The sequence below is a fragment of the Anarhichas minor genome, unplaced genomic scaffold (assembly GCF_050575085.1).
Source record: "Anarhichas minor isolate MPS153535 unplaced genomic scaffold, ASM5057508v1 ptg000033l, whole genome shotgun sequence".
Classification (NCBI taxonomy): Eukaryota; Metazoa; Chordata; class Actinopteri; order Perciformes; family Anarhichadidae; genus Anarhichas; species Anarhichas minor.
In genome coordinates, this window is record NW_027466479.1 from 9,760,293 (window position 1) to 9,786,934 (window position 26,642).

At 45.8% G+C, this 26,642-nt stretch overlaps 1 protein-coding gene across 1 annotated transcript; it reads right to left on the reverse strand.

Annotated features, from left to right (window-relative positions):
- Positions 1 to 1,604: 1,604 nt before the first annotated feature.
- efna1a (ephrin-A1a) lies at positions 1,605 to 14,123 on the reverse strand. Its single transcript, XM_076106271.1, has 5 exons — positions 13,588 to 14,123; positions 2,925 to 3,220; positions 2,062 to 2,127; positions 1,851 to 1,946; positions 1,605 to 1,732 (listed from the first exon to the last, which is right to left on the reverse strand). Exons 1-5 carry the CDS (start codon positions 13,683 to 13,685, stop codon positions 1,605 to 1,607), a joined length of 684 nt encoding a protein of 227 aa, XP_075962386.1. The 5' UTR covers positions 13,686 to 14,123.
- Positions 14,124 to 26,642: the final 12,519 nt, after the last annotated feature.

Here is a 26,642-nt window from a genome sequence, read left to right on the forward strand (position 1 = left end):
AAACACAAGAAAGCTTTTCGGGTTTCCCAAAAATATCTTTTTTTATTTCACATGAAATTTTCACATTTAGCATAGTTATCAAACATTTTTTATATAATCTTCTATATATATATATATATAAATATATACATATATACACAGTTTTCTTACTTACACATGTACAAAATTAGGTAACAAGAATTCAGATTAAAAAAAGACTGACTTCAATGGTAGTCATACACCGTTGTGCTTTGTTGGTCAAGCCAGCCTGTCAGGTGAAGATGTGCTCGGGCAACTTGGTTTGATGCCGTGTCTCGTCTCTTGTGAACTGGTGACTAGAACGTTTTCAAATCATCCAAAACTGTGGGAATTATTAGGTCGAAATAACTGAACTTTGTGTTTAAAACATGAGAGGAAAGCACCATGATACACAGGGTCGGGGTCCCGTAGTAATAAAAAGATACCGGCACTCCATGTTAGACAGCTTAACCAATACAGCGGCAAGATCCAACAAACAGAGAAGTCCAGCCTCTCCGCAACACACAACATCTCAGTGTTCGCTTTTGGCAGAAAAACATTTTGTCTCGTCACTCTTTCAATCAATCGCTCCCTTTTTTTTCTCCTTACTCTCACACGTTTGCCCTTTCACACACAAGTACTAACTCTACCAGGAGACGGAGAGAGAGAGAGAGAGAGAGAGAAGCTCTCCCGTAGCCAACAGTAAACATTTGTCTTTGTGAGCACATGGTATATACAGTAAAACTTCTCAGCTGCAAATGGTATAAATTATCTTCACAGAATGTACACGCAACACAGTTCGATGTAGTGTGTTTTCATGTCTCATGTCATCCGATGTGTGTGTGTGTGTGTGTGTCTGTGTAACACTGTAATGGGGTGTATGTTGTTGTGTCTGTACTGTGCAGCAGTAGTGCTACAGTATATAAGCACATGGTCGAGTTCGCAGAGGATTGGTAGTCATGAGAACGGTCCCCCCCAAGTCTGTCAATGCTACATTTAGAGAAAGTAATCACTTGGGACACCAAATGCCACTCGATACCATTACGATAACAATACAACAAGTAACACACAGTACTCAAGGGTGGAATAGTGTACAAGTTGGAGAGATGACTGATCTTTGGCTCAAAAAGGTGAGAGATTACTTTTCCACAGAATGTGGATTCATCCCATCTAAATTGATAGAATTCAAACAGAGTTGGTGTCTTTGCTCCCGATTGTTCTTCGGCCACTTTAGGTCCCTCTTTATCGTCTTCATATTTTGCTCTAGGGTTATCCTCCAAACAAGTTCATGTTTTTATGTTTTTTTGGAGAGAGCCCTAAAGAAATACAAATGAAGGAGAGCTTGGTCTTTCCAAGAAAGAAAAAAAAAAACCCTTTTTGAAAAATAAGATGAAGCACACGTACTTCGTCTCAAATGCTCAGGAGTTACTCGGCACGTTCAGGGCGAGCGAGTTCATCTGTACTTTACAAGCTTCAAAAGTCTCTCCCGGTGGCCAGCACTGGGCATGGAAAACTGTCTTTTTGAGTCAGTGGTCTCATCCCCACGGACTGTCTTCATTGTAGTCCCTGAATAGAAAGTCTGCCGACAGCAGTCCTTTCATGTACTCTTAGTGCAAAAATAGCAGTAATGAAGATGGGACCAGCAGTGAGAGAATTGAGAGGGACGCAGCCGCCGCCACAGAGTTTGACCGTACACTCTTCTGGACGTCTGGCAGGATCACCACTGGGTCATCTGCTTGAAGTTTGGAGATAAAGAAGTCACATTAGCACCACATATTTACACTCGGACGTAATCCTGAATCCTGTTTTAAGATCAGGGATAATTAGAAAGGACGCAGGGTTGGTAAACATACCTGCAGGCAGTCTATTGGACGGGTTGTGAACCCCACCCCCGGCTCCGGCCTCAGCCCCAGCTGTGCCTCCTTTAGCCACTCTGGCCTCTTGAGAGCCTGAAAGAAAAACAAAAATACCATCAATTACTCTGCTTGGGTCTCACAAAAAGCCTAGCACGACTATCAGAACTGTGCTGCTCTCCTTACAGCCGGGAGGGGCGATTAAACTCACCATCAGCAGCTACGACGTCCACCCTGAGCCGGAGGCACTCCTGTCCATGGTGGTGCAAAGGTTTGGCTGCCGGGAAGAAACAACACAGGCGTTAAAATCCTAACTAATGCACTTAGCCTCCACTGGCCCCTTAATTCACCTTCATGCATGCGCCAACACACACACACACACACACACACACACACACACAAACACTTGGCAACAGACAGACGAGGGGACAAAGCTTAGGAGGCCATCTGTGACCAGGCGAAGTGGGTCTTGTCCTGCAGTTTATCTAATTACAGCCGTGGTCAGGGCGACAACACTGCTGGCTCTTTGTGGTTACATTCTAGCAGGGCAAGTGTTGTATAAACTTGGCAAACTGAGCCAACACCCCAGTTAATGTCCACGTTGAGCTTAAATGAGCAGGCCACCGAGCTCGGTTAGTAGAAGAACTAAACTAAACTGCAGAAGTTTGCCCTCACTTCCTCCAGTCGGACAGTCTGACACCAGACTGAAATATCTCACTTTTGGATGGGTTGCCTCTCAAGATGAATTGTAATAATTTTGAAGGTCACTTATCTTTTCATTTAGTCATCATCTAGTCAAAATATGATATGCTAATGTGCTGATGTTAGCGACAGGTTTTCGCCTGTCCGTTCACGTTCAACATTTTCTAACTACGCAGTTGGCCAGAGAAAATGAAGTGCTTTGAAAATGTTATATACAAAATAATATAAAATTAGTTGTGCGACCGTCCTCGCAGAAAGTATAACCAGGCTTCAAAGTTCTCCATTTTCTCCGCGTTGTTGGAAAATGTTGGATTGATTGAAATACAAGATACAAAGAAAACACTCTGAAAAGAAAGTTATATTGACACTCACAGATATAATAGTAGCTTTCTCCCTGCCGAAATTCCTTTCCCAGAGTGAACGGAGTAAACCGCTGGAACTTCTCCGAGAACTTCTCGGGGGCGTGAGGAGCAAACGGATGGCCACACTCCCAGCGCATCTGGTCGTACGACTGGGGCTTGCAGGAGTCGTAGTCCTCGCGCTCCACCATGTAGAGCACGTATCGCTCGGCATCCAGCAGTGGCACCTCACCCTGAGGGTAATGGGGGCAGACGATGTCCAGGTAGTCGTTGAGCTTCACCTCCACGGTGTAGTCGTCCCATAGAAACCTGCAGGGAGGAGGCAGAGGAGGACGGTTATTCAAGTGGCAGGAGACTGATAACCGTGCTTATAGCGTCGGAGCAGTAATAAATATAAGCCTCAAAAGCTCTGATTATATATTGATCGGCTACACGCCACAGTACAACAGGGAAATCAGAGAAAAGTCTGAGAGGCCTGGCAATGAGACGTATAGAGCAGGAGAAAGAGAGAGAGAGAGTGTTTGTGAGTGACGAAATATGTGTGTGTTGAAGTGGAATGAAGAGGGAAAACGCAATAAGGGGAAGAATGATCTGCAGAGAACATGTGCATAAATATGGAGGAACGCGAGGCCAGCGTATCTGCCGCTGCTCGCTGCACTGAGTGCACATTGATCCCACGATTCTCAGGAGTCGAGTGATGTTTACAGAGAAACATTAGCAGTCAGTTAGCCCGTCAAGACAGGAGATGAGTATCGACATCTGCAGGGCTACACACAAAACACCCACACGCATAAAGAGGCAGAATGCATTATGACGAGTTCGCAGACACACACACCGGAGTCGACTAGCGATATGGATTCAAATGAAGGTCACGTGTGTTTTTAAGCCATTCATTAGGGTGAGAGAGACGGGCGGACACGTAGAAAATGAGCCTGGTGACGGCCTGTAACCGTCTCCCACCGCACTCCCTCTCATTACAAACACAGAGACACAGTCAGACTGTCTGCCTCCCCTCCCCTCCCCTCCATTCCTCCCTGCATCCCTCCCGCCACTCCTCCACCCTCTTTACGAGGGTCCTCAAAGTAAACTGAACTCCCTCCCTTCCCCTTGGACGTAGGTCAAAGGAGCAATCGCAGACAACGTTTTAGCATTTCAACCTGCTTCCAATGGCCCCATAAACACGATTTAACTATTACAGAAACACTTAAAAACAACAATTTAGCAGCCGTTTGAATTGGCCTTATTTCAACTGTCCATGATGACTTCCCCCTCATGGATTTCCTTTTTATCAGAGATATTATGAGTTTATCTCCAGGGAATTGACATTAAAGGTTTTCCAGCTCTGTCCCCTACCCCCTGACTGAGTGGCTGCTCGGGGGGGGGGGGGGGGGGGGGGGGGGGCAGCTCACAGCTAATGCTCTCGTCTCAGCCAAAGCCATCTATCACCGGCCTGGAGCGGTAGCTGGCCGCTAGCAACACACAAGCACACACACCCCAGTAATTCCCATCTATCAACAACCTAAAGCAGTAGCTACCTACCATTTGCACCCACACACACACGTCCTCCCCCGGTACTGATCTCCAAAGCAATGCCTATCAGTTTACCGTCTCCTACTGTTCTAGATCACCAGGGGTTCTCTGAGAATGGATGAAATTTGACAAGACTTCAATATTTTCACAACACACAAGGAGAATGTGTGTCTAATATAAGGTTTTGTTGCTTTTGCAATGAATACATGGCTGGTTCATGATACTTTCACCAACCCCAAGACAGAGGCAGACAGCCAGTGTGAGTTTCTGACTGCTTTTAAATCAGATCTGCAAATCTCAAAGAGTTCCCAAAAGCCTACAGGGAGCCAATCAGACACCTTTAGCACAGAAAAAAAAGACCTCACCGCTGGAGGAGGTTTTTCTTTGAGAATTCTGTCGTTTTCTCATAAAACACCTAAATGCAACAAGCAGCATTTGGGGATTTTGTGTTTGTGTGACAAGGTCCATATGTGTGACGAACGATCAAAGTGCACAGGCCCCCGCCGCTCGTTAGCTGCTGTTGTTGTTTTTGGCCAGTGGTCTCTCTGGTGCCGCCTGGAAAAAAAGGACAGACGCTGTGGCTCCAAACACCGGGTCCTGACTCCTGCTCCCCCTCTGCCTGCCTGCCTGCCTGCCTGCCTGCCTCCCCCCACCCCCACACCTCTCGCCGGCTGACTGCATTCCCTCAATGCTGATGAGCAGATTAGCCATTATAACAGCAACACAGGCACGTTGGAAAACAAGCACCTTTTTAGTATACTGATGAAACTTACATCCAACTGTGCTGATAATAGTGTGCCCCTGCCAACTTTTGGGGGGGGGGGGGGGGCAATAATTATCATTTTGCCATGGTCCAGACAGCTGTGTGCTTATCTGCAGTTTGCCCGCCACGCTCTGTTTACCAGATTGGCGCTAAAGTGTTTCTCCCCCTGCCACTTTCAATTCCAGTCGAATCGATAACACTATTGAACAAACACTCTTGTCTGCTTTTGCCTGACAGAGTTATCATCCCGCCGCAAACACAGAAAACGCACACAAACAAACTCCCGAAAGCCAATCCCCCCCCCCTCTCTCCCTCAAACCAGTTGTGGTATGCTCCCAATGTGTTCATCAAAAGGGGGTCGAAGGGGGGTGCAATTAAAACACAAAAAAGGGGTATTAAAGTTGCCCCGGAGGGGGGTAATTATGTCCTCCCGCTCCCCACTTCCCAGTCCCTTCAGGCTGAGAGTTTTTTTGGGGTGGGGGGGAATGAATAGGCGTGGGCTGGGGGAAATGGCTTTTGAAGTTTCTTTCAGTCAGAGTCAGTATCTATGCGAGTGCTACAGTTGCGTTTGTCAATGCCACCGTTCCATACAGTGCGTCTATTCACAACATGCCCGCACTGATGGAATACCTCACTTAGCAGAGAAAACAGTGGTTGAATACGCACACCGGGGAGGCTGGCTAGCCCCTTTTACTGATGGCAAATAGTTTTAATTATCCTGCTGCCTTTTGTTCCCCTCCAACGCCTCTGCATCGAAACGTTCCACATCATCTGCTTAATTAACTGATCGGAGTAACACACTTCAAAGGGAGCTTAGGCCTCGGTGTGAAAAGGTTTAGCTAACAAAGTCAAATCATGCCACCTTCACTTTAGCAGACAAAGTCCCGCTCCGTCTCCCCCAGTGTGTGTCCCTTGTTATTTCCCTCCTCCAGACTGTTCCCCTCTCTCTGTCAATAGGCGGTCTTGATTTATTCCCATTGTTCTTCCGTAGATGCCTTCTCTTTACGACGGTGCCGCTTGGAGCTTCAGCTGAAGCAACAGCATGGAAGAGTTGCATTCTGTACTTAAGGATGATTTGTGGAGCAACGGCAGATATGCAGCGGGGATCGTGTGCATGCGTGTCCGTCTCAGCCAGAGACTTGTGTGATTGTTTGTGTTGGACTGGATCCGTGTGTGTGTCGCGTCTGAAGAGCTCTGAGGAATCTGGGAGTGCGTTTCAGTCGGGATATGGTGGATGATAAATGCCAATAACGGACAGCGATGATAGCAGTGAGGGAATGTGGAAATGCGTGTATGTACAATCGGGCAAAAAATAGACTACAGGCTGTTCTTCCTCCTTTCCGAAGAAGGAATTTCTGATTTACTGGAGCCTCTTCAGCAGCAGAAGTCTAAGCTCTCTTCTTTAATCTCTGGCCAGCGTTTGGCTTTCTTCTCCACCTCTACCCCCTCCTCTCACCCATCCATCACCCTCTCATCTCTGCACTCTATCGCCCTGTGGAATGCTGGACCTCTGAGGCGAAGAGGCCGCAATGTGGATCAAAGGTCGGACAATCTCCAAGTCAGCACCGGAGGGGCCTTGTGCAATTTAAAATTCTAGCGACGTCTGCTCAGACGGGAATCGCACACTTTAAAGATCGATGCAGAACTACTTTAAAAAAAAAAAAAAAAAAGGTCCACGAAGGCCACGTCTAAAACCAGGAGCTCTGGTCTACTTGACCTGTGCGGTCACCCAAACCACATAAACATGATTATTTTCCTCCCGGGTTTTTGTGCACGACAGTAATGTGACCCAAAAGGTGACTGGCCTGCGTCACAGATGAGTGAACCAGAATGTAGGGACCACCTAATCGGCTCATCCAAGCCTGGATTATATGGTGGAGCAGAGGCTGAGCTCTGGTCCATTCATCAGCACCAGACCCTGTTTAATTCGGGGGCTTAGAGTGGACAGCGAGGCCCAGAGCCGTGGCAGAGGGGCTGGGGACAGAGTAAGGGGTGAGATAGGCAGGGTGGGGACACTACTATTGTTCTCACACAGAGAGGGTATTATTACTCTACACTGGAGTTCTGGAGTTCAGAAGAGACACAGTGACTTTTGTGTGTGTGTGTGTGTGTGTGTGTGTGTGTGTGTGTGTGTGTGTGTGTGTGTCCCTGGTTGCAGAGGGGAAAGTGAGAGGCGTTAACAGAGTAATGAAAGACACTAGACACAAGGGAGCCATTTCGTTCAAGATATATCTGAAGCTACGCGACTCCACGAGGGAGGTGGCACTTCAGAGAGAGAGGTGAAAGCCTTTCGGCGGTGCATCATGAGTTAAGTTAAGCGGGAGGGTTTAACGTTATTGCTCAAACTCTGTTTCATTCGTCTATCTAGTCATCCATCAATGTCAGCCGTCCCCTCCCACTCTCTGTCCGTCTTTCATCACTCAATAAGGAAACCAGATCCTCATGTCAACTCTGTCCCTCCCCCCCCCCCCAACCCCAACCCCAGACTTGCTGAACCAATCACAAAGATGGTATTCCAAATATGCAACTTCCTGACCTGCCGTTTGCAGAGCACAATGCCGCGTGGGTACGCTGGGGTCGTCATAGAAACGAATATGGTCCAACTCATGTGGCTCCTCCTTTTTTAAACATAATATTCCAACCTTCATTCTTCGCACCGTTTGACTTTTTGTCATCCATCTCAATCAGCTGTCTCCCGTCCCGTCATTCAACCTTTGTCCGTCCGGATCATTGGTCATTCCGCCGGCGTTCCCGGCTGAACTTGCCAAAGCTCCTTTTTGCCACCCGGCAAAGTGACAAAGATTTAAGTCCAGCAGAGAAATAATTGGCTGATTCCGCCGCACTAAGAAGGCTTAGATGAATATGCTCTTTCCAACTGTCTCACGCTGTCCCCCGAGCCATTTGTATCTTATAAAGGGCCAGAACACAAAGGTCACCACTGACATGACATTTCTCAGGAGGCCAATATCTGTACAAGAAAATTGATTTTTCTGGATTGATTTCCACACAGCAAAACGTTCACACTCATGTTCTTTTTTTCTGAGCCGGTGGCTTAATGAATCCACGGGGAAACGATGTGAGCTCAAGCCACAGTTCTTTTTAATGCAGTAGTAGTAGTAGCAGCTTACAGCTACCTAGTACTACCAATGGTAATAATACAACTGACCTCCAGGGGGTGGCAGTATTTGCTGTGTGGACATGTTCACACACTCTGAACCCAGACATCCAACAAACGGGAGAAAAAAAGGCCAGAGAAAAACAAAAGTTTTACACAATGAGCCTTATTTACACAACCAAACAAACACAATGCTTCGTTTTCAGAGATAATATCTGACTCCTGCAGACTAATTCTTCTTCATCCAAACGCACAGACACTGTCGTGCATTGAGTGTCACCAAGACTTGACAAACAAGTCTGGAGGAGGACACACATGCTCTTTATCTCTGCCTCACACACACACACACACACACACTTTGAGAAAGAAAGTGCAGGCTCCACTCATAAATCAGCGTATTAATGCTTTTTTCATCCTCTGTGATTTTTGTGAGGGTTGAGGAGGAGCAGGGGAAGTCTGCTGCGAAGATAAGAAAGAGGCACAAGGATGGGCATGGGGCAGAGAAACACTGGCAGGGTTGACTGGGCTGACTTTGATCAGAGGAGAATCCAAAATAGAGACGCAGAGATTTGACAGCAGTGCAGACGGGGAGGCGGATCCCAAATCATCCTCACGGCTCGACAGTTGAGCACATACCCTCACGGTAACAATTAATCACCGCTAATATACTTATTCTCCTTCTTCAAACATATTCATTCCACAAAAAAAGCCTGGGAAAGTCAAGCAACTCCCAGAGTCCACGTGTGCTGGTGTGAGAACTGTATTGTTTAGTGTGCAGACAGGATACGCTGTTTTCCCGGGAAAAGACGTAGCCAGGAAGTGCGGCACTTCACAGGGAAACACACAGAGAGCATGCCTGCAGGAAGGTAAAACCTTTGGCCCAATTCTTTATCTGGTGCAGGCAATAAAACAAGCCATTGACAATGGCAACAACACGTTGGAATATCGAACAGGATGAAAACAGCGATTTTTGTGTGTGTGTGTGTGTGTGTGTGTGTGTGTGTGTGGGGGGGGGGGGGGGGAAAGAGACTCTTGTAAATGTGGTCAATGAGGTAAAGTCTTCTTACAGACGATTACAGACTGTTAAGATCGGAAACGTCAACACGTCAATGAGCATTGAGCCCATAAGAGGCGATTACCATCGGTTTGACAATCTCCGAGTATTTTCCCCAGATTGAATTCACCAGACAGATTACAAGGTCAGATTATGGGTGGTGGGAGGGGACAGACAATGCGAGCAGAAGATGGGGATAGACGTAGGAATTTACTGAAGAGAAGGGCTGGGGTGTTTGGAGCAAAAGCTGGATTAGGAAGGGAAATGGGAAAAGGGGATGTTTTTCAAGGAAACTAGCTTCGGTTCAGAATACTTGGAAATCGCAGAAATCCCATATCTATTGCGTCCACGTAATCACACCCGCTCACTACCAAGTCTTATCTTTCATCTCTTAAGCATGTTCACGCTCACATGCACGGGAGTCAAACAGACACGTTAACCTACTCCTTTGTTTTTGTTCTTTATTTAAAAGTCCTGCCCTTTCACGGTTTGAGTTCTCAGACTGGCTCTACCACTTCCATACCCACCGCTTCAGACTCAAGAGGGGAGAAGCACACACGGACAGACTAGTGGGAAAAAAAGAGTAAAAGAATAAACCTGTTTGCTGGGAAGACTAGAGTGGCTTTTCATAGGGAGGTTGGAGAAGGAAGCTTTAAGAAAGAGGGCTGATGAGGAGGGGGAGGGGGGGGGGGGGGGGGGGGCGTGAAGGAAAGGGCAAAGTGCCTTGTGTCGGATCGCCATGGATGCCAAGAATGATAAAAAAATTCCACACCTCTTAGCGCGCTTCCCTCCTTCTCCGAGAGACAGAGTTGGAGGTGAGGAAATAAAAGACTGAAAAGGGACAGCTTGTAAAGTTGAGATAAAAGCCGGTTGAAGGAGCGAAAGGGACCGAAAAGACAGGAGGGGGGGGAAGAATGAGAGTTTCCCAGAGGCAGAGCCACGGCCGTGTGAAGAGGGGCCGGCCTGAGTGGCAGCCAGCATTCAGGGACCACCGCCGTGACAGAATGACTGACAGATTGATAGAGGCTGTGCCACTTCATCACATAGCGAACTCTGACCCCCGATCGGTCACACCAGTTACTATTCTCTTTCTGTGGCTCACCGTGAAGACCGTTCCCCAATTTGTATGGGAAGCATCACAAAACACCCTTATTGACTGGCTAAATGCCACACACAAAAAAACATTCACATGGATGAAACACACCTTGAGTAACTCCCTCATTTAAGCCTTCACAGCTCAACAAGCTTATTCAATTAAAAGGAATTAAACCACTGTGCCAGCGATGGTCTGCGAAATACATTTTGAAAGCGTATTTTGCCGTTTTAACTAAATAAAAAACAAAAAAAGCTTGTTAGAAAGGCAGAGCCACGTCAAGACTTCAGAGTTAGAACAGATTAGCTAAAAAAATTTGTCATTATGATGATGATGTCAAAATAAACATGTGCATGAGAGAGCCATGAAACGGTTAACAGACTCACAGGACTGGAGACCACAGAACCAAGTTGAAAAGGGAACCTGGCCAAGAAGAGGGGGAGGGAGGTGCTGCTGGAGAGAGGGAGAGACAGGTACAAAGCAGAGGAGGAGGAGGTGTGTGCGTGTGTGGGGGGGGGGGGGGGGGGTGGGGGGGGGTGGGGGGGTGTACTCATGCTCTGTCAGCAGGGAAAAGGGGGGAAAGGGAGGAAGGAGCAGATTATTGGAGTCCAGAGGGCTCCTGGGACGATGTTAACATCAATCACGACTGTGTGGCACATGTGTGTGAGTGGATGACTGAGGTTAATGTGTATAAGAGTCACACAGATCTGGTGATGTTGTGAGTGCTTACAAACACACACACACACACACACTCTTCTGCACAGACACTCCCTTTACAAGACACACGTACACACACTGGCATGCAGGAGCCCGAACTGACTGGGCACACTGGTGAGCCTCTTTCTGGGAATAAACCGTGCCCTGGTGATTAAGCTGTTGCTAATCACACACAAAAGGTTACAAATATGCTAACAAGTGAAAAGGTCAGAGAGTGTTGAAAGACACGCAGTCAGGAATAGAGTTCACTCCTGCTGGAACAAAGTGGTCGTTAAAGTACAGGCAGGGATGACCTTGGAAGTCAGTCACACACATGTGCATGTATAGACCCGTGTGTGTGTGTGTGTGTGTGGCTAAATCCCTCAACAAACTCATGGAGAAAAAGGAAATGAGCCTGCACCACATGCACCCCAGTGATCAAACTGAGATCAATTTGATTAATGACAGCTTTCTAACCAACAAGGTGGAACAATAAAAAGGGAAAAAGAAAGAGGGGAAAACACATCTCACGAGAGAAAAGATGGACGTCAACACGCTGTATCAAGTGACGGGTCAAAGGGGAGAGCAGATTGCTGGGAATGATGAAAACATCTCAGAGGCTCGGTGCTTTTTCCGCAAATACAGGATTAAGAGTAGCCAAAGGGGGAGATTTAGCACAGTCATCCGGAGAAAAAATAGCAAGTGCAAAAGGACGGATTACTATGTATACACAGGCATGATCACTGTCGTTCCACAGCGGGGGGAAAAAAACAACAAAACGCCTTCCCATCTGGGACTAGATTCTGATTTTCAGTGCATTTGACGCTGTAATTGTGACCTTTCTGACAACAGTGAACGCTGTAGTTTCAACCACAGGGGAGATCGGGAGGATAACAGCGGTTGAATGTAAGCTGGTGGGAGAGTTATTGAATATCTGCTTGTTTGCAACCAAGACAAGACATGTGTTCCTGGAGAGAGAGCCCAAACACTGATTGATTTAGATGGTGTTGTCAGTTGGTGTGATCGAGTGTCCTGGTCTGGGATTGTATGCCAGGAGTCCCTGTTGATGCTTGCCCGTCCCAAGTGGGTGTGTTTGTATGTGGGTGCGTGTAGAAGTTAGTTTGTGGCGTGTAAATTTAACTCTCCCCGTACACCCGGCCACCATCGAACACAATTCTAATTGACCCCCACTTATTCTGAATGGCCCCTAACCCCGACAATTTGAGCTCCAATTTCTCCTCCCCTGAGCAATCCATCTCTCTCCCCCACAGTGTGACCTACTGGTCAGGCCTCAAGTTACCTCCTCCGTCTCTGTCACACACCATTATTACTCGTCTTACCACCTGAAATATGAACACCCCTATGTCTCCCTGACAGCCGCGTAAACCCCATGTGATATCTCTTGATTTAGGAGACACCGCAGCCTCCCACTGCACACAGAAAGTTAGGACTCTCTGTCAGATGGGGGAGGATATGATATTTCAACACGTTGTGCTGTGAGTCAGACCAGGAAAAAAATAAATATATATATATATATATATATATATATATATAAATATATATATATATATATATAAATATATATATATATATATAAATATATATATATATATATATATATAAATATATATATATATAACCCCTTGCAAGGGAAAAACACCCTCCCCTATAGGATGTCAGCTCGTTGGATGAAGATACAACAGCATCAGACAGAAGAGGAATTCACTCACTTTTTAATTGTTATCAAAATGATACACAGTTGCTTCCCTCATACAATAAATAAACTCATAAACGTGTGCATAAAGAGTCCAAATATGGAAATGTATTTTAGTGTTCATAGATCATAGTTTGATAAAGTCCTGAAATAAAGAAGAAAAAAAACAATCAATGCATTTCTCGGTGCATTAATGAAACACGCTCATCCATTCTCCCTCAGAGGTACGAGCTGTTTACTCTGTCACGTCACAAAGACAAATAGATGGTGTAACTAATCCCGCAGCATTGGTACACAGATTGCGAAACGGATTAAATCTCAACAGGTTAGACAAAGTATTACAGGTAAACAGCACCGTAATAACAGGTTCGAGTCCAGAAAGGGGGGGAGGGAGGGGGAGGGAGAGAGAGAGAGACTCCCCCAACTGTCCTGCATTATCATGACAACAGCAGCCAGTTGTCCTCCATCACAGATTCATCACAAGTAGCTCGCTGAATATGCATGAGTTGCAACTATCCAAACGCATGCGAGTGTGGATCACAATGATGTAATCTGCACTGAGAATTAGGTTTAAAGTTATTTTATGTCCAAGATGCCAAACCAATCTTTGTTTTTTTAGTTTGCGTTGGCAAATGGAAGAAGTGAGCGCAAAGGTGGGTTCAGGAGCGCTGCATGAGCATGGGGAAAACCCAGAGGAAAAGAGACACTTACTTGGGGTTCGTGCTGTTCCAGTAGACGCTGTGCCGCTCCGCTGAAGCGAACCAGGCGCAGACGCTCACGACGAAGCCCACAATCCAGACCAAATCCATGGTGGAGAGGAGTGGAGGCGTGCAGAAGAGGAAACGCAACTCAGGTAGGTTGTGCAAAAAAAAAAAAAAAAATACAACAAAAAAAGTTCAGCGAGAGGAGCTCGTCCGCGCACCTCGAGACTGCACGATTAAGAAAACACTTTACGCATGTAGCGAATCTAAAAGAAAAACAAAACGCAAGTAGATACGCGCAGCAATAAAAAAAAAAAACCGTAGAGAGGTCAGGTTAACTCGACAGATCCGTAGTCAATGAAAGCCCGAGCGGCGTGGTGGCTGATTTTGTGAAATGCCCACAGCCGCGAGCCCCGCCTTTGTACCAGCGGGGACCAATCAGAGGGCTGTCCGAGAGACGCGAGCTCCGCAGCGTTCTCTACTATGTAGGCCTGCTGTATGTTTACGCGTTGAGCACAATATTACAACTCCATCATGTACAGTATATCCGAGTAGGTCTACAACACAACATTCAGAAACAGCGGACTGGGATTTTTACGCTAGATGTTTGCAGTTTAATATCTGAAAGCAGTCACATGTCTGCTTACAGAAACCTTATCATACTTCATGGTAGTTTTTAATGTAGCTAATAAAATGTTACTTTTTGCAGATTTTATAGTATACCTACAATTTTATAGTACCCTACGTTCAAAACATTTCCTTTAGGATAAGGATACCTCTGGTATCAGTTCATGAGAACTAAAACTACAATATAAACCGCTCATTTATTCATGATATATTTTTTAATGTTACTTGCGTGCATGTCAAATAAACTATTTCATTGCACTTGCAACATATAAATGAACACCAGCTTTCACACACACACACACACACACACACACACACACACACACACACACACACACACACGCACACACACACACACGCACGCACACACAGACGACACATTGTAAATGAAACTTGAACATTAAAAGCTGCCACACACTGTTTTCTTGTATCTGTTGCAAGGCTAATGCATTATGTTGCACCCTTGTTGTTGCACAATAAGTTATTATGTCCAATGTCGAAAGCATTCATACTGTTTTTTCCTGAGCTCTTATCTATCACTGAAATGCACCACCCTTGCTTGAGTACTGGTTGAGCAACATCTGGTTTGTTTGTACAGTGATTTCTTGGAGGGAAGTTTTTTTTTTTTTTTTTTATCTTACAGGGCTCTTTTTCCACTATGTGTGAATCTTATTTTAAGGGTGTTCATTTGTAATATCAACATGGAAGCGATTCCACCGTGACTTTGAAAGCGATGAGTTTTTCAGCCGTTGAAATGATAGGCCACATGAAACGTAAAACCGAGAGAGTCAAATACAAAGACTCTACCTTCAGCTGGAAGCTCATAACCTCCATGCTGTCAGATACATTGCAAATCCCGATTCTCATTTTCTGTTCCATTGACATGGATAATCTGCACCGCGAGCTGCTTGTTCAGTCTAGTGAGCCAAATTGCCAGAGGGGGTTTTCAAGCCTGCTTCTTCTGCTCGACATGGCACTTTATTAGCTATGTCTGCTTAGCAGAACAGCAGCTTTCAAATGTATCACAGCAAACAACAAACAAATGAAAAAAGGGGATGCGACCATTGTGGATAATAAATTCAAACAGCTGAGAGTTTGGAGCATTGACTCAATTTCAAGACATAGATACGATTCATTGATGTGATCGGATAAACTCAGCAGGTATTTGGTCCATATTCAAGAAGAGAGCGAAGGAAGGCAGAGAGAGCAGTATACTCTCCGGATGTAAGCAAACACTTCAACTGAAATCGGGCATTCGTACAGTACAAGAGGCTCTGTGCAGCCCTGAGATAGAGCCTTTAAGATGTTATGTTTTTGTTAAAGTCATCTCAGATCAGGTTAGCCAGAGGAGACGGTGCATGAAATTTTAGACGGTGGCAGCTGTCACAGAGGGCCTGACAGTTTCGCAAGACGATTAAACTGTCAAGTATACTACTGATTGCAAATCAACAGTTTATCTGACAGTTTAATTGTCACGGCGCAATTACATACCATTCACCTGGTGCTCCAAGCAGATTAGACAGACTAATATCTATTTCCATCTCCTGTTAACCCCGGTCCGACTCTGTGCTGTGTTAATAATCACCTCAAACAGACACCCACACTATTTTGTCAAGTGTTTTACATAAGGCCTTTACTTTTACTGTTTACTTTATGCAGACTCAAGTGGAGTCCTCTGTATCTTGCAGCCAATATATTCTATGTTCAGTGGTTCTGAGTAGTCACAGTTCAAGCAATCTGCATTTAAAAATGCAGACCAAACTGACAAACCATTTCAGATCTAATAGTACAAACGCAGAAAGGCACATATATATGGTAATTTTGTGCTACTCAGTGTCAAGCAGGTCATCCAAAATAATGTGTTTTGTATTCATGAAGAGCGCTCATCCCGGTGGATCAATTTTTTAGAGTCCAATTGTTTTTTGTGGCTCGGTGGGAAGATAAAAGGGTGAGAGGGACTGCCAACATAATTGTCATTTGCATTGCAATGGGAAATTTGTTGCGGAAAAGCTTTCGCCGCGCCACAGACATTTATGTCCAAACTCTATCAGGAGCCAAATGAGTAGACCTTTAATTTCAAACTGAAATACTGAATGAGTAAATAGAAAGATGAAGTGGGACAAAACTGCAGCTCAAGCCCTGATATTTATATTTTCTTCGACAGACAGACACACAAACACGCGTGCATGGATCTCTGCACGAACACACATAAACACAACCCCATCCACCTCAGATCCTGACAGAATTTGCACTGAGCCTCTTCTGTGGCATGAAAATAAGATATAGGAAAATGATAGGGGAAACGGTCTCAAGTATGGCATGGGAACTGACTGTCCATAATTTGTTTTTTCCATCCATTTTAACCAGAGTAATTAGATGATGTCATAGAGTTGCACTTTCTGTGATCCTGAAAAGAGAAATCAAAACACGGAGGACTTTTACCTCGAAAAAGTAGAAAGAACATCTTCCTCTGTATGGGAACAACCTACATGCATGTTTTTTTTAATTGTCTCTCTGCCAGGCGTAAGCGTGTAGGAAGATCATGCGTTTGTGTGTGTGTGTGTGTGTGTGTGTGTGTGTGTGTGTGTGTGTGTGTGTGTGTGTGTGTGTGTGTGTGTGATTGCCTCTGTCCACAGTCAATATTGCATACTACTGGTACCATCAGCCTAACATCTTTCTGTGCTCATTTATGACTGTATGTTTAAAGACCTCTTGTGGTTGCGGTGATTCACACTTTTTGAAAAACGTACTTGACTGTTTTGTACCTTCACTGACTGCTCACTACTCTTAAAGAGCTGGTAGGGGCAGCATGTAACCAACAAATGCTTTAGAAGCAAAAGACACAATCGGCTGTATAAAAACAAGCCTTACCTCGTCTGCTGCAGTCGACATTTTGGCCATTGTCGTGGCTAAAAAACTGACATCCATAGAAACATCTCAGACCATATATAATGTGCAGAGAGTCGTCTTGAGTCAGCTTGTTGCCACTTTCCTCCTTCTGGCTCTTCCAGCATGGCCATTAAGGAGAAGTGTGTGGCCCCTTCACTGTGAATACAAATGTTAGGTTTAACGACAGACTATCATCATGTTCCCATCCCCAAACAACACCCCGCCATCTATTTACATAAGAGAACTGTGTTGATGTGAACTGAGCAGCAGCCCAGCAGTGCTCGGTCCGGTGTGTGTCTCATCTCATCGGCCTCCATTGGTTTGTGTCCGCCATTGTTTGTCAATATAGCTCCTCTGCAGGAGGTGTTCTTGAACCTGTGAGCTCTTTCTTAGCAAACAATGGAAGAGAAGTGTTTCCTGTAATTAGCAATGCACAGGTCTACCTCCTCTTATGAAATACTGACACTGTAAAGATAGCATCGCCATCCTTCCCTAAATGGTTTGCCAAGAACAAGTTTGTTCATGGTCTTGTTTTTGCTTTCTCTGGCACAATTGTTGATTTTCCTTCGGCTTTCCTGAGGCAATGGAAGCAAAGTTAATGATTAGGTGGAGCAATTTTAAAGGTAATCAGTGAGTAACCCTAGCGTTACAGCAAAGTGATGAAGTGGTAAATGCCAGTTCTTAATTAGCTGTAGTTAATTACCAGAGGTAAACAAAGAGGTGGTTGATTATCCGTAGCCGTATCCAATGATCGGCGTGTCGGCTGAGAGATTTGGAGTTCAGACTATTAAGACGACGTCGTAGCGAGTGGCCCTGCTGACGGCCAGGCAGTCGCTGTGCTTAGACGTTGAGGGAAGACACCCACACACGCAGACACACAAATATGCACGCCTGCATACCCACCATGCAAGCCAAACTGAGAGACAAAGAGCAGCTGAGAAGGAGGCGGATGAGGAGGAGGAGAATCGAGGAGAAATGCAAACACAATGTTAGATAACGAGAGTGTAAGACCAAGAATGAAAGCAAAAGTGAGGAGGCGTGCGAGATGAGAGTGAAGAGCTTAAAAAAAGATGCTCTTAAGAAGGAGAATATGGAAAGTAGAAAAGACGCAGGAGAAAAAGTGCAAAGGAGGGATACACCATAAAGCAACAATGAACATGTTTTCACCTATTAATGATGCAGGAAAACCTTTGGGCCTGTTATTAGCAAACATGGTACCTTTACCGACCTGCAATTATGTCTCCCTCCCTTGGGCAAATTGAATTTTTAGAGGTGCGATGCATCATTTCCCTTACACTGTCAAAATCTAGTAAGTGGTGTGTGAGATATTGCAGGCGACTCAGAGACAAACAAATGAACAATGCCGGGCCGTCTCTTGGGAAACGCAGAGTCATTTGGATAGCAGCAACAAATGGAGGGAGTCCGCCTCATCCGTCCAGTACAGCTTCAAGCGGCACAAAAAAAACCACCAAAATGTCTCCATGTGAGACGGAAATCTGCAGGAAGTCTAATAACGCGGAGGAGATAAGAAGGAGGAAGGTTTGAAATAAAGGTGAAAAGCGACTTAATGTGTAAACATAAATATATTTGAGGCGAAAGTGAGTGCAGAGGAGAAGCGGAAGCAGGGACGGATGCCAAATGAATGAGAGGGGGCCGGCGAGAGAGTGATAAAGATAGGAATAGACAGGAAACAAACAAGAAGGACAGAGAGAGAGAGGAGAGGCACAAGATGTAATAAGATGGTCAGATGAGGATTAACATAGAAATATATGGACGCAGGATACGAGAGTGATGCTGGAGAGATGGAACAAGATATTAGAGAGGACTATGTAGTGGCAGCAGCAAGGAGTATGACTTAGCTAAGCAGAAATAGATTATCACTGTATTTACCGGAGGAAATTTGGAGCAGAGGAGAGACAGTCTGAGAAAAATAGCTGATAGATGAGAAAGAAAGATGCATAAAAGGTATAGAGGCGTTGGGAAAGACAGAGATATAGTGAAATAAACATTTGGAGTGTGGAGAGACATTTAGAGAGAAAAAAGATGGAGAGCAGTGTGAGTTGCGGTAGAGAGGCTTTGAGAGATGCACACAAGAGTTTTCATCTACAAAACAAAAGCCAGCAAATAAAATGTAGGCAGAGAGAAATTTGGAGCTAAGTGGTGTGAGAAAGTGAGGGGGGGGGGGGGGGTTGCATCGAAGTGGGCAGGTGGAAGAGAGTGAGAAAAACAGAAATTGAATAGTGGAATACGAAAGTACTTTTTTTAGAAAAATACAGACAGACACAGAGAGAGAAAAAAAAGAGGGTGCGATTGACACTCAAATGTAAATAGGGGAGAGGAGGGTAGGCTGGATGAAACAAGACGCACACTGGTGGATTCCTCAAAAGCCCCTTCAATATGTATGAGGGCAGCTCCATAGACTGCGGCAGCCACAAACAAGCGACAGAACGGAAAGGAGAGGAGAGCGACAGAGCAGGTTGTGTTGAAAAGAAAGAGCTGCTCTCCTGTCAGCAGACTTTACAGTGTGTCCAGGGAGTCCAGAGAAAGGGGACCACCCAGGGGCTCTGTTTACCATCCCCTGCTTTCCCTCGACGCAACAACACAACAGCCTGGCATGGCACAGGCGGCTCGGTGTGTATATCCGGCCCGCCGAATTACAAGGACTGACCAAAGCACTATTACATCATCACAATGCATACAACCCAGCACCACGTTACACTTATACTATGGAGTTTTAAACAGAAAAGCTCTACCAATCTCACAGGGGCCAGCTGAGCACCTTTCTCCAGAGGAAATAGGAGGAAGGGAAGCTGAATAGTAATGACGTTTGCAGGGCCATGCTTTTTGTTGTTGTTGTTGGAAGAAGCTGGAGGCTAGATGCACCTGAGAAGAGTCCAGATTTGAGGAAAGAACAGCATGTACTCTCACGCTGTCAATCCCGAGGATGCCGAAGCCGTCCACGTTCGCTCATTACCCTCTGAAATAGGTCCAAATGACAGTGACATGCTCTGCGGCCCCCCCAAAGAGCAGCGGTCTGTCCGGAGAGCCCAGACCTCCCCGGCTCTGATAGGCCCTGGGGAGCCTTGAGGGAGACAGGAGACATGGGCAGTTGGCAGGCCCAGAATAGCGCCATCCTGACGGTCACACTGACAGCAAGTGACACTGTTGCTAACAAGAAGTTATAGTTAACATGCACGTTCGCTCAACGGCTTGGCAGTGGCATTGCCGCTGACTGCTGCTGACAGATGGGAAGTAGTATTCGTGCAACTTTCAGAAGTTGCCTTTCGCGACTTGCTTTGCAGAGAAAGAAAAAACCGTGTGCGTTATATATTCAAAGCTGGTTTGGGGCTTTGCAGCTGAACCATAGCAAGAGATGGTGTGAAAAAGATGCAGTGAAGAGGTCTGGGTGTGTACACACTGAGACACAGTGTGGTAAATAGATGGCTCGGGGCTTTTCAGCAGAAACAAGATAGTGTGAAGAAGAAAAAAACGCTCCGATGTCTGGAGGAGCACAGAGATAGCGGTAAATCCTACTGACACGAATGCAGTGCCTGTGTGCATGCTGAAGATGTGTTTACGTAAGTCTGTTTATGAATGAGCCAAGAGTAGGCACATGTGGTCTAGGGCTCCAAAGGGAGGAATTGTCTCTGTTGCCATGTGTGCCTTGCTAAAATAAAAATCTGCTTAATAGCAATTACTCCACCCTCCATTCAAGCTGGCACATGCTACCACTCTGCCTTATTACTGGAGGAAACAAGTGACTTTTATAGCCTCTGACCTCCCTTCCTTTTTTCCATATGAACAGCCGCCCCTCTGCCACGGCACACTCCGCCAGCCAAACCTCTCTCTTTCTTTAAGAAAATACGGAATGAGAGGAAATGAATTTTATTACCCCATTTCCCTCCCTCTGCTTATTGACAAAGGCACCGCACTCACCCTCAGCGACTTCTGCTCTCCCATTACTTAAAGAGAGGAAGGGAAAATGAATTTTACAGCCTTTGGTCCTATCTGTCTCCTCACTCTGTCGCGCCCCCCCCCCCCTCGCCTCCCATCCGAAGTGGCACACTCCGCCACTCTCCCTCTTTCTCATTACTTAACACAAAGATTGGAAATGAATTTTACTGCCCATGCCCTTTCTTCTCTCCTCAGCACCGTCCTATAGTCGCTCATCCACGTTGCTCTTATTGTCTCTCTCCTTTGCAGCCTTAAAGAAGGAGAAAATCAATTTTACAGCCCCCTCTCCCCCATAAAGTGGCACCCTTCAGATTTTTCTTGTTTCTTCCCTTTCTACTTGCTGAAAAAAAGAGGGTCCAAAATCTATTTTTTGGGCCTCTGCTTCCGTTTTATAGCCCCGGGCCTTCTCCAGAGGAGCGGCACGCTTCATCCTTCTTCATCCTCTCTGAAAGCCTCACAATGCATTAGCATACAGGTGGCGTCTTTTGTCTCCTTCTGAGGCACACTTCTGCTCTGTATATTGCCCATGTGTCCACTTTCAACGCCCGCCAGTGGAGGTATTGTGAGAGAGCAGAGGGTATTAAAGGGTCACTTAGGATAGCCGGCCCTTCTGCTGCCACACCTCCTCCGACACCTCCCATAGATAAGGTGCAGTCATTAGTGTGGAGCTGAGCTGCCCTTTCCCTGCAGCCCCACTTCTGCGTGAACCCATTCAGCAGTACGGGGGAGTGCGCAGGGTTACTGAGTTTATCTGGATTCTTGATCTTGTTAATACAACGTTAAACGTCTCAGCTTAAAATGTGAGCACTCACGTTTGACCTTCCGCAGAATTTATTTTTACAAAAAAAAAACATTATTTTGATTATGGGTATTATTTGCATTTGCTACACTCACAGAGAGCGTTCTCCACCAGGCAGGTCACAGAGAGCACTGGCTTCAAAACACATCTTTTGATTCCTCTCCTCCCCCAAGACGTGCAATGTTACCGCAAGCCCTTTTTTTTTTACATGACTACACACATATCTGCTGCCCAGATGCTACCCAGCCCCCCCCCATCCTCCCTGCCTCCACCACACCTCCCTCCTCCAGCTGCCTTGCTCCACTTGTGGCTGCTGCTCCAGCACCCTATTCATTAACAGCTTCTTAATGCTCCCAGATGGGATGACTGTAATTTACGGTGGCCTCAGTGTGTTTGCGTTTGTGTGTATGTGGGAGTGTGTGTATGAGTAGATGCGTTCGTCCATAAAAGCTATGCATAGCTGGCAGATTTGTTTATGTGTGCAACTGTTTGGAACCGATGGAGATAAAAAAAAAAGAAAAAAGCGTTATCATAATTAAACTGCATCAACAATTGTTTGGAACCATTCTCCATGCAACATTTGCACACGCTCAAGAGTAAACTGTGAGCATATGCAAATATGTTCACGCTGATTTCCCTCTTCGTCCTTTGTGTGACTCCAGCAGAAGCACGTATTGCTGGAGGGCAGAGTGAGGACAACGATTAAAGCACATAGTTCAGGTTTTTACTTTGCTCGATCATCAAGGGGTTTGTCTCCAGAACTGACCTCAGCTGGAGCAACACAGTTTTTCCATCCCTGTTCCCCTCGGCTGAGCACCACTTTGCGCTTGGCGCTGCCGAATTAAGATGTCATGATGAGCTTGTTTGGGAAGTCCCCACGTCCACGCAAACATCAACATGTGTGTGCGCGTGCATGCATGTGTGTGTCTGTGTGTGTGTGTGTTTATGTGCGATTGTTAGGATGCTGACGTGCGCGCGTATCTGACTGATGTTCCATGCCCGAAAACCTCAGTTTACGGATGCTGGCACGCTCACTCCCTCAGATTGCGGAGTATCGATTCCCAGCTTCTTTCCTGGAGGGTGAGGAAGGGTGGAGGTGGTGGTGATGGTTGCAGTGGGTGGAGGTTACAGAGGTTGCAGCAGATCTGCTGGCTTTGCCAAGGAAAGCCTGTTTCCTAAAAATGGGGAGACAAACACACACACAACACTCGTACAAACAAACACACAGGCAGTTCTCCTTGTCTAAACCCAGCGCACACATACTGTAAAAGCCCACCCGCATTTGGTTACAGTGAAACATACATACACACAGCCACAGATGCACAGAAACATAACCATGTGCACGACACGCAGACATGACAAACTGCTGTGTTGAGAGGGAACTTTCCCCTCCTTGACTCTTTGACCACGCTGCATTTCCTGCACCTCTCTCCGCTGCCAGTCCTGCAGAGCTCCACACACACAGTAAAAATAACCCCTCCGAGGGCTAGTCAGCACTCGCTGGGGCCCGCTCTGAAAACACAGGGTGCCCACATCGCCTGTTAGCAGCACCATTTCTATTTGCAGAGACGTGCGCGTTGGGTAACAGACAGACTCCAGTGGTGGGAACGGCTGCCTGCGAATGCAGCATAGGATTGTGGGAAGAGATATTTGGGGAGGGGGGGGGGGGGGGGGTTGCGTGGTCTAACTGTGGCACCTTTGAGCACTTATTCCTAATTACTCCGTTTGTGCTCGACATCGCTAATGGTTCGCAGACGTGACACACATGTGGAGACACAGTGAAGAGGCTGAGATGATGGAGTGGTACATGGGGACACTCTACACGCCAATATCCTGCCCACTCAGGCTGCCGAGTAAGAAAAACAGATGGAAATGAGCACCAGCACACTCCAGCAGACGTGTAAATATACGTGTGCACACACACACACAGATGTGCATACAGGTTCAGGGACATAGAGGCTGGAGGGAAAACAAACACAGACGGGAGGATTTTTTGGTAGCGTCCACACTCTCTTTAGCATGCATGGATAGGCTGTCACATCCAAACACACACATGCATTCAGGCCAAGTATGTCCTCATCGCCAGCATGCGTAGATAAATATATGTGTGCGCGAGTGTGTCCTATCCGAATCGACCACAATGCACAGCTGGCGGGGAGAGAGGGACCCGAGTGTGTCAGTATGTGGTCAAGTCAGGGGCCCCGTCTCTCTCCACTTTCCCCAGTGTCCAAGACCTCTCTGCCTTGTCTTCCTCTTGTCCTCCCTTGTTTTTTAACATCGCCTTCCTCTTTCTTGGTCACATTTTGGCATGTTCATACGTCTGTCTGCCCGGTTTCTCCAGACGCTGGCCCTACCCAGGTTTGTTCTCCCCATGCACATATACAAACACATGCGGATGGAAATTTTTGAGAAAGAAAAAGAGAGAGAGACAGAGAGCAGAAGCAGGCTTTCCTAGAACTGCAGAGACACATGCATTTAGAAACATAGAGACACATCAATTTTGGACAAACCTAAACACAAAAATGCAGAAATTTTCAGTCGGTTGTTCAGCAGCATCCAGCTCAGTTCACACGGTCGCAAACATCACCCATCCACCCTCTACTGGACATGTCTCTCGTGTGAGTGCTGGCCACATTACAAATGCTCAAACAAAACACTCACTGTTTAGTACCAAACATAAAAGACCACAACACATTGGAAACCAACTTATCTAAATACAGTCATGGGTCAGGGCTAAATGACTTTCATCCGAAACAACAAAGTCATGAGAGTGTCACTAGGAGACAAAACAAAAACTGAATCTCCTGGAATATCAGTCCATATCCAGTCTTCCTAGAAAACAGGACCAGCATGCTTCAATGGATGAGGCATCATTAAAAGACTTTTAGAATATCTTGTTGTTTTGGCACAGAAGACCCCCCAGGCATGCTGGGATTTATTCTTAAAACGCTGTAAAAACTTTATTGACACGACAGAGACTGTACCTATCCCATTAAACATACTCAGCATCGCCGGTGGCAGGGAGTCAGCAGAAGTGAAATGGATGGAAATGAGTACCGGTTCAATTCATCTGTCAATTTTGATTCCGTGAGAGTGTTGGGTGTGACTGTAGCCAACGGTTACATACAGCAGGACTCGAGCAAACACAGGCAACTGGCAGGACCTTTGACGACGGGTTGGACGTGATGCATTGGTGTGTGCTCTGTGGGAAAAATGAGGGGAGTTTTGTTCCTTTGCCAAGAATAATCGTATTTTGTTCTTGGTGACGGTGTAGGTATTCACCAAGCTAAACAGTTTTGCGGCAAAAGTGATATTTGAAAGTGAAAAGTATATTTATAGATGTAATCATGAGCGTTGATGATAAATCATGTGCCTCTGTGTAATGTAGACATGCATGTGTATGAACATGTATGCACCTCGCGTGATTAGATTTAGCTGTGCCTGCATGCGTGCGCGTTTGATGGGCTTGTTAATGGCCCGCAGAATGAAGAACAAACACACCTGGTGATAACAATCTTTCATCAAGCCCTATTCACTTTTTATTTAAAAGAGAAAGAGTGTGATGAGGAGATCCCTGGATTGAGTGTAATTAGCCGGGACATTTGGCTCAAAGCTGCAGGAAAGCCGTTAAAAGACCCCGACCGTCAGTGCGCACTATTACAATGATTTATTCACATCCAAGCGTGGTTCAGGGCTTGCCAAAAATGTCTTAATTTCTGGACTGGAGAATGAAATGACCTTGGGAACTGAAATAATTGGTTGTGTACGGGGCACTTGTACTATTAGTAGTACAAGTGCAAAATGTCACAGCGTTCACAGACAGCAAAATTATGTGATCAAATCTACAGGAGGAAAATGATGTCCCACATGAAAACAAAGACTCCTCATCAACAATTAGGGTGTATGTTGCCCTTATTAAATGTGCCATGTTGCATAAAACAAAAGTGATCGAGCTCATCCGCTGCACCCCCTCACTGATTTTGGCATCACGGTCAAGGAGCAATTATCGCAGAAATGTAGAACCAAGCGGAAGAAAACAATGCCATGAAGCCGATCTCCATGACTTGTCATGACAACCAAAGTTTTAATTTTTCCGCCCTGATGTCAACTGTGCCCTCCAGCTTGTTTGCTGCTGGTAAGAAAGTCAATCTTGCATCTAATCACAACCGAGCCAGTGAAGCCATATCTTTGCGGTTTAACTCTGGTGCTCTAAGTTATTTGCTTTTTTTTTGCCTAACGAAAGATGGAAATCACAGATGTGTTAAATGTCTTTCAAAATCTGGAAACACCTTGAAGGACAGCCGTGGAGCTACGAGAGGAAGCTCAGGGAATACATAATGACAAATGGCTGGTGGTGTTACTGGTATTCTCTGATGGGCTGACTCATCTCAGCAGTGACTAGCACTCCGAGCTGCTTTTTCAGAAACCATAGAGAAGAAGAACATTGCGGTAATAACATACACACACTCCGTGCCAAGAAAAAAAATCACAAATGTGTTTAAGCAAGTGAATACTATCCCACAGGAAGGAAGGCTTTCCTCAGTGGTTGAAGTCACTAATGAAGTAAGACATCTGAACTGCAAAGAAAACACTCTGTATCTTCACTGATCAGAGCTCAGGGCAGAAAGATAATTATTCTAAAGATTCCTTTGACATTTGTGTTAATGTTATCGTAGATAGGGAGATGAGCTCATTGGCTTTCGTGGTGAGAGTTAAGATGAGAAGATTGATAGCAATCGCATGTCTGTATAGCAAATATGAGGCTTCCGACAGCAGCATGTTAGCTTAGCTTAGCA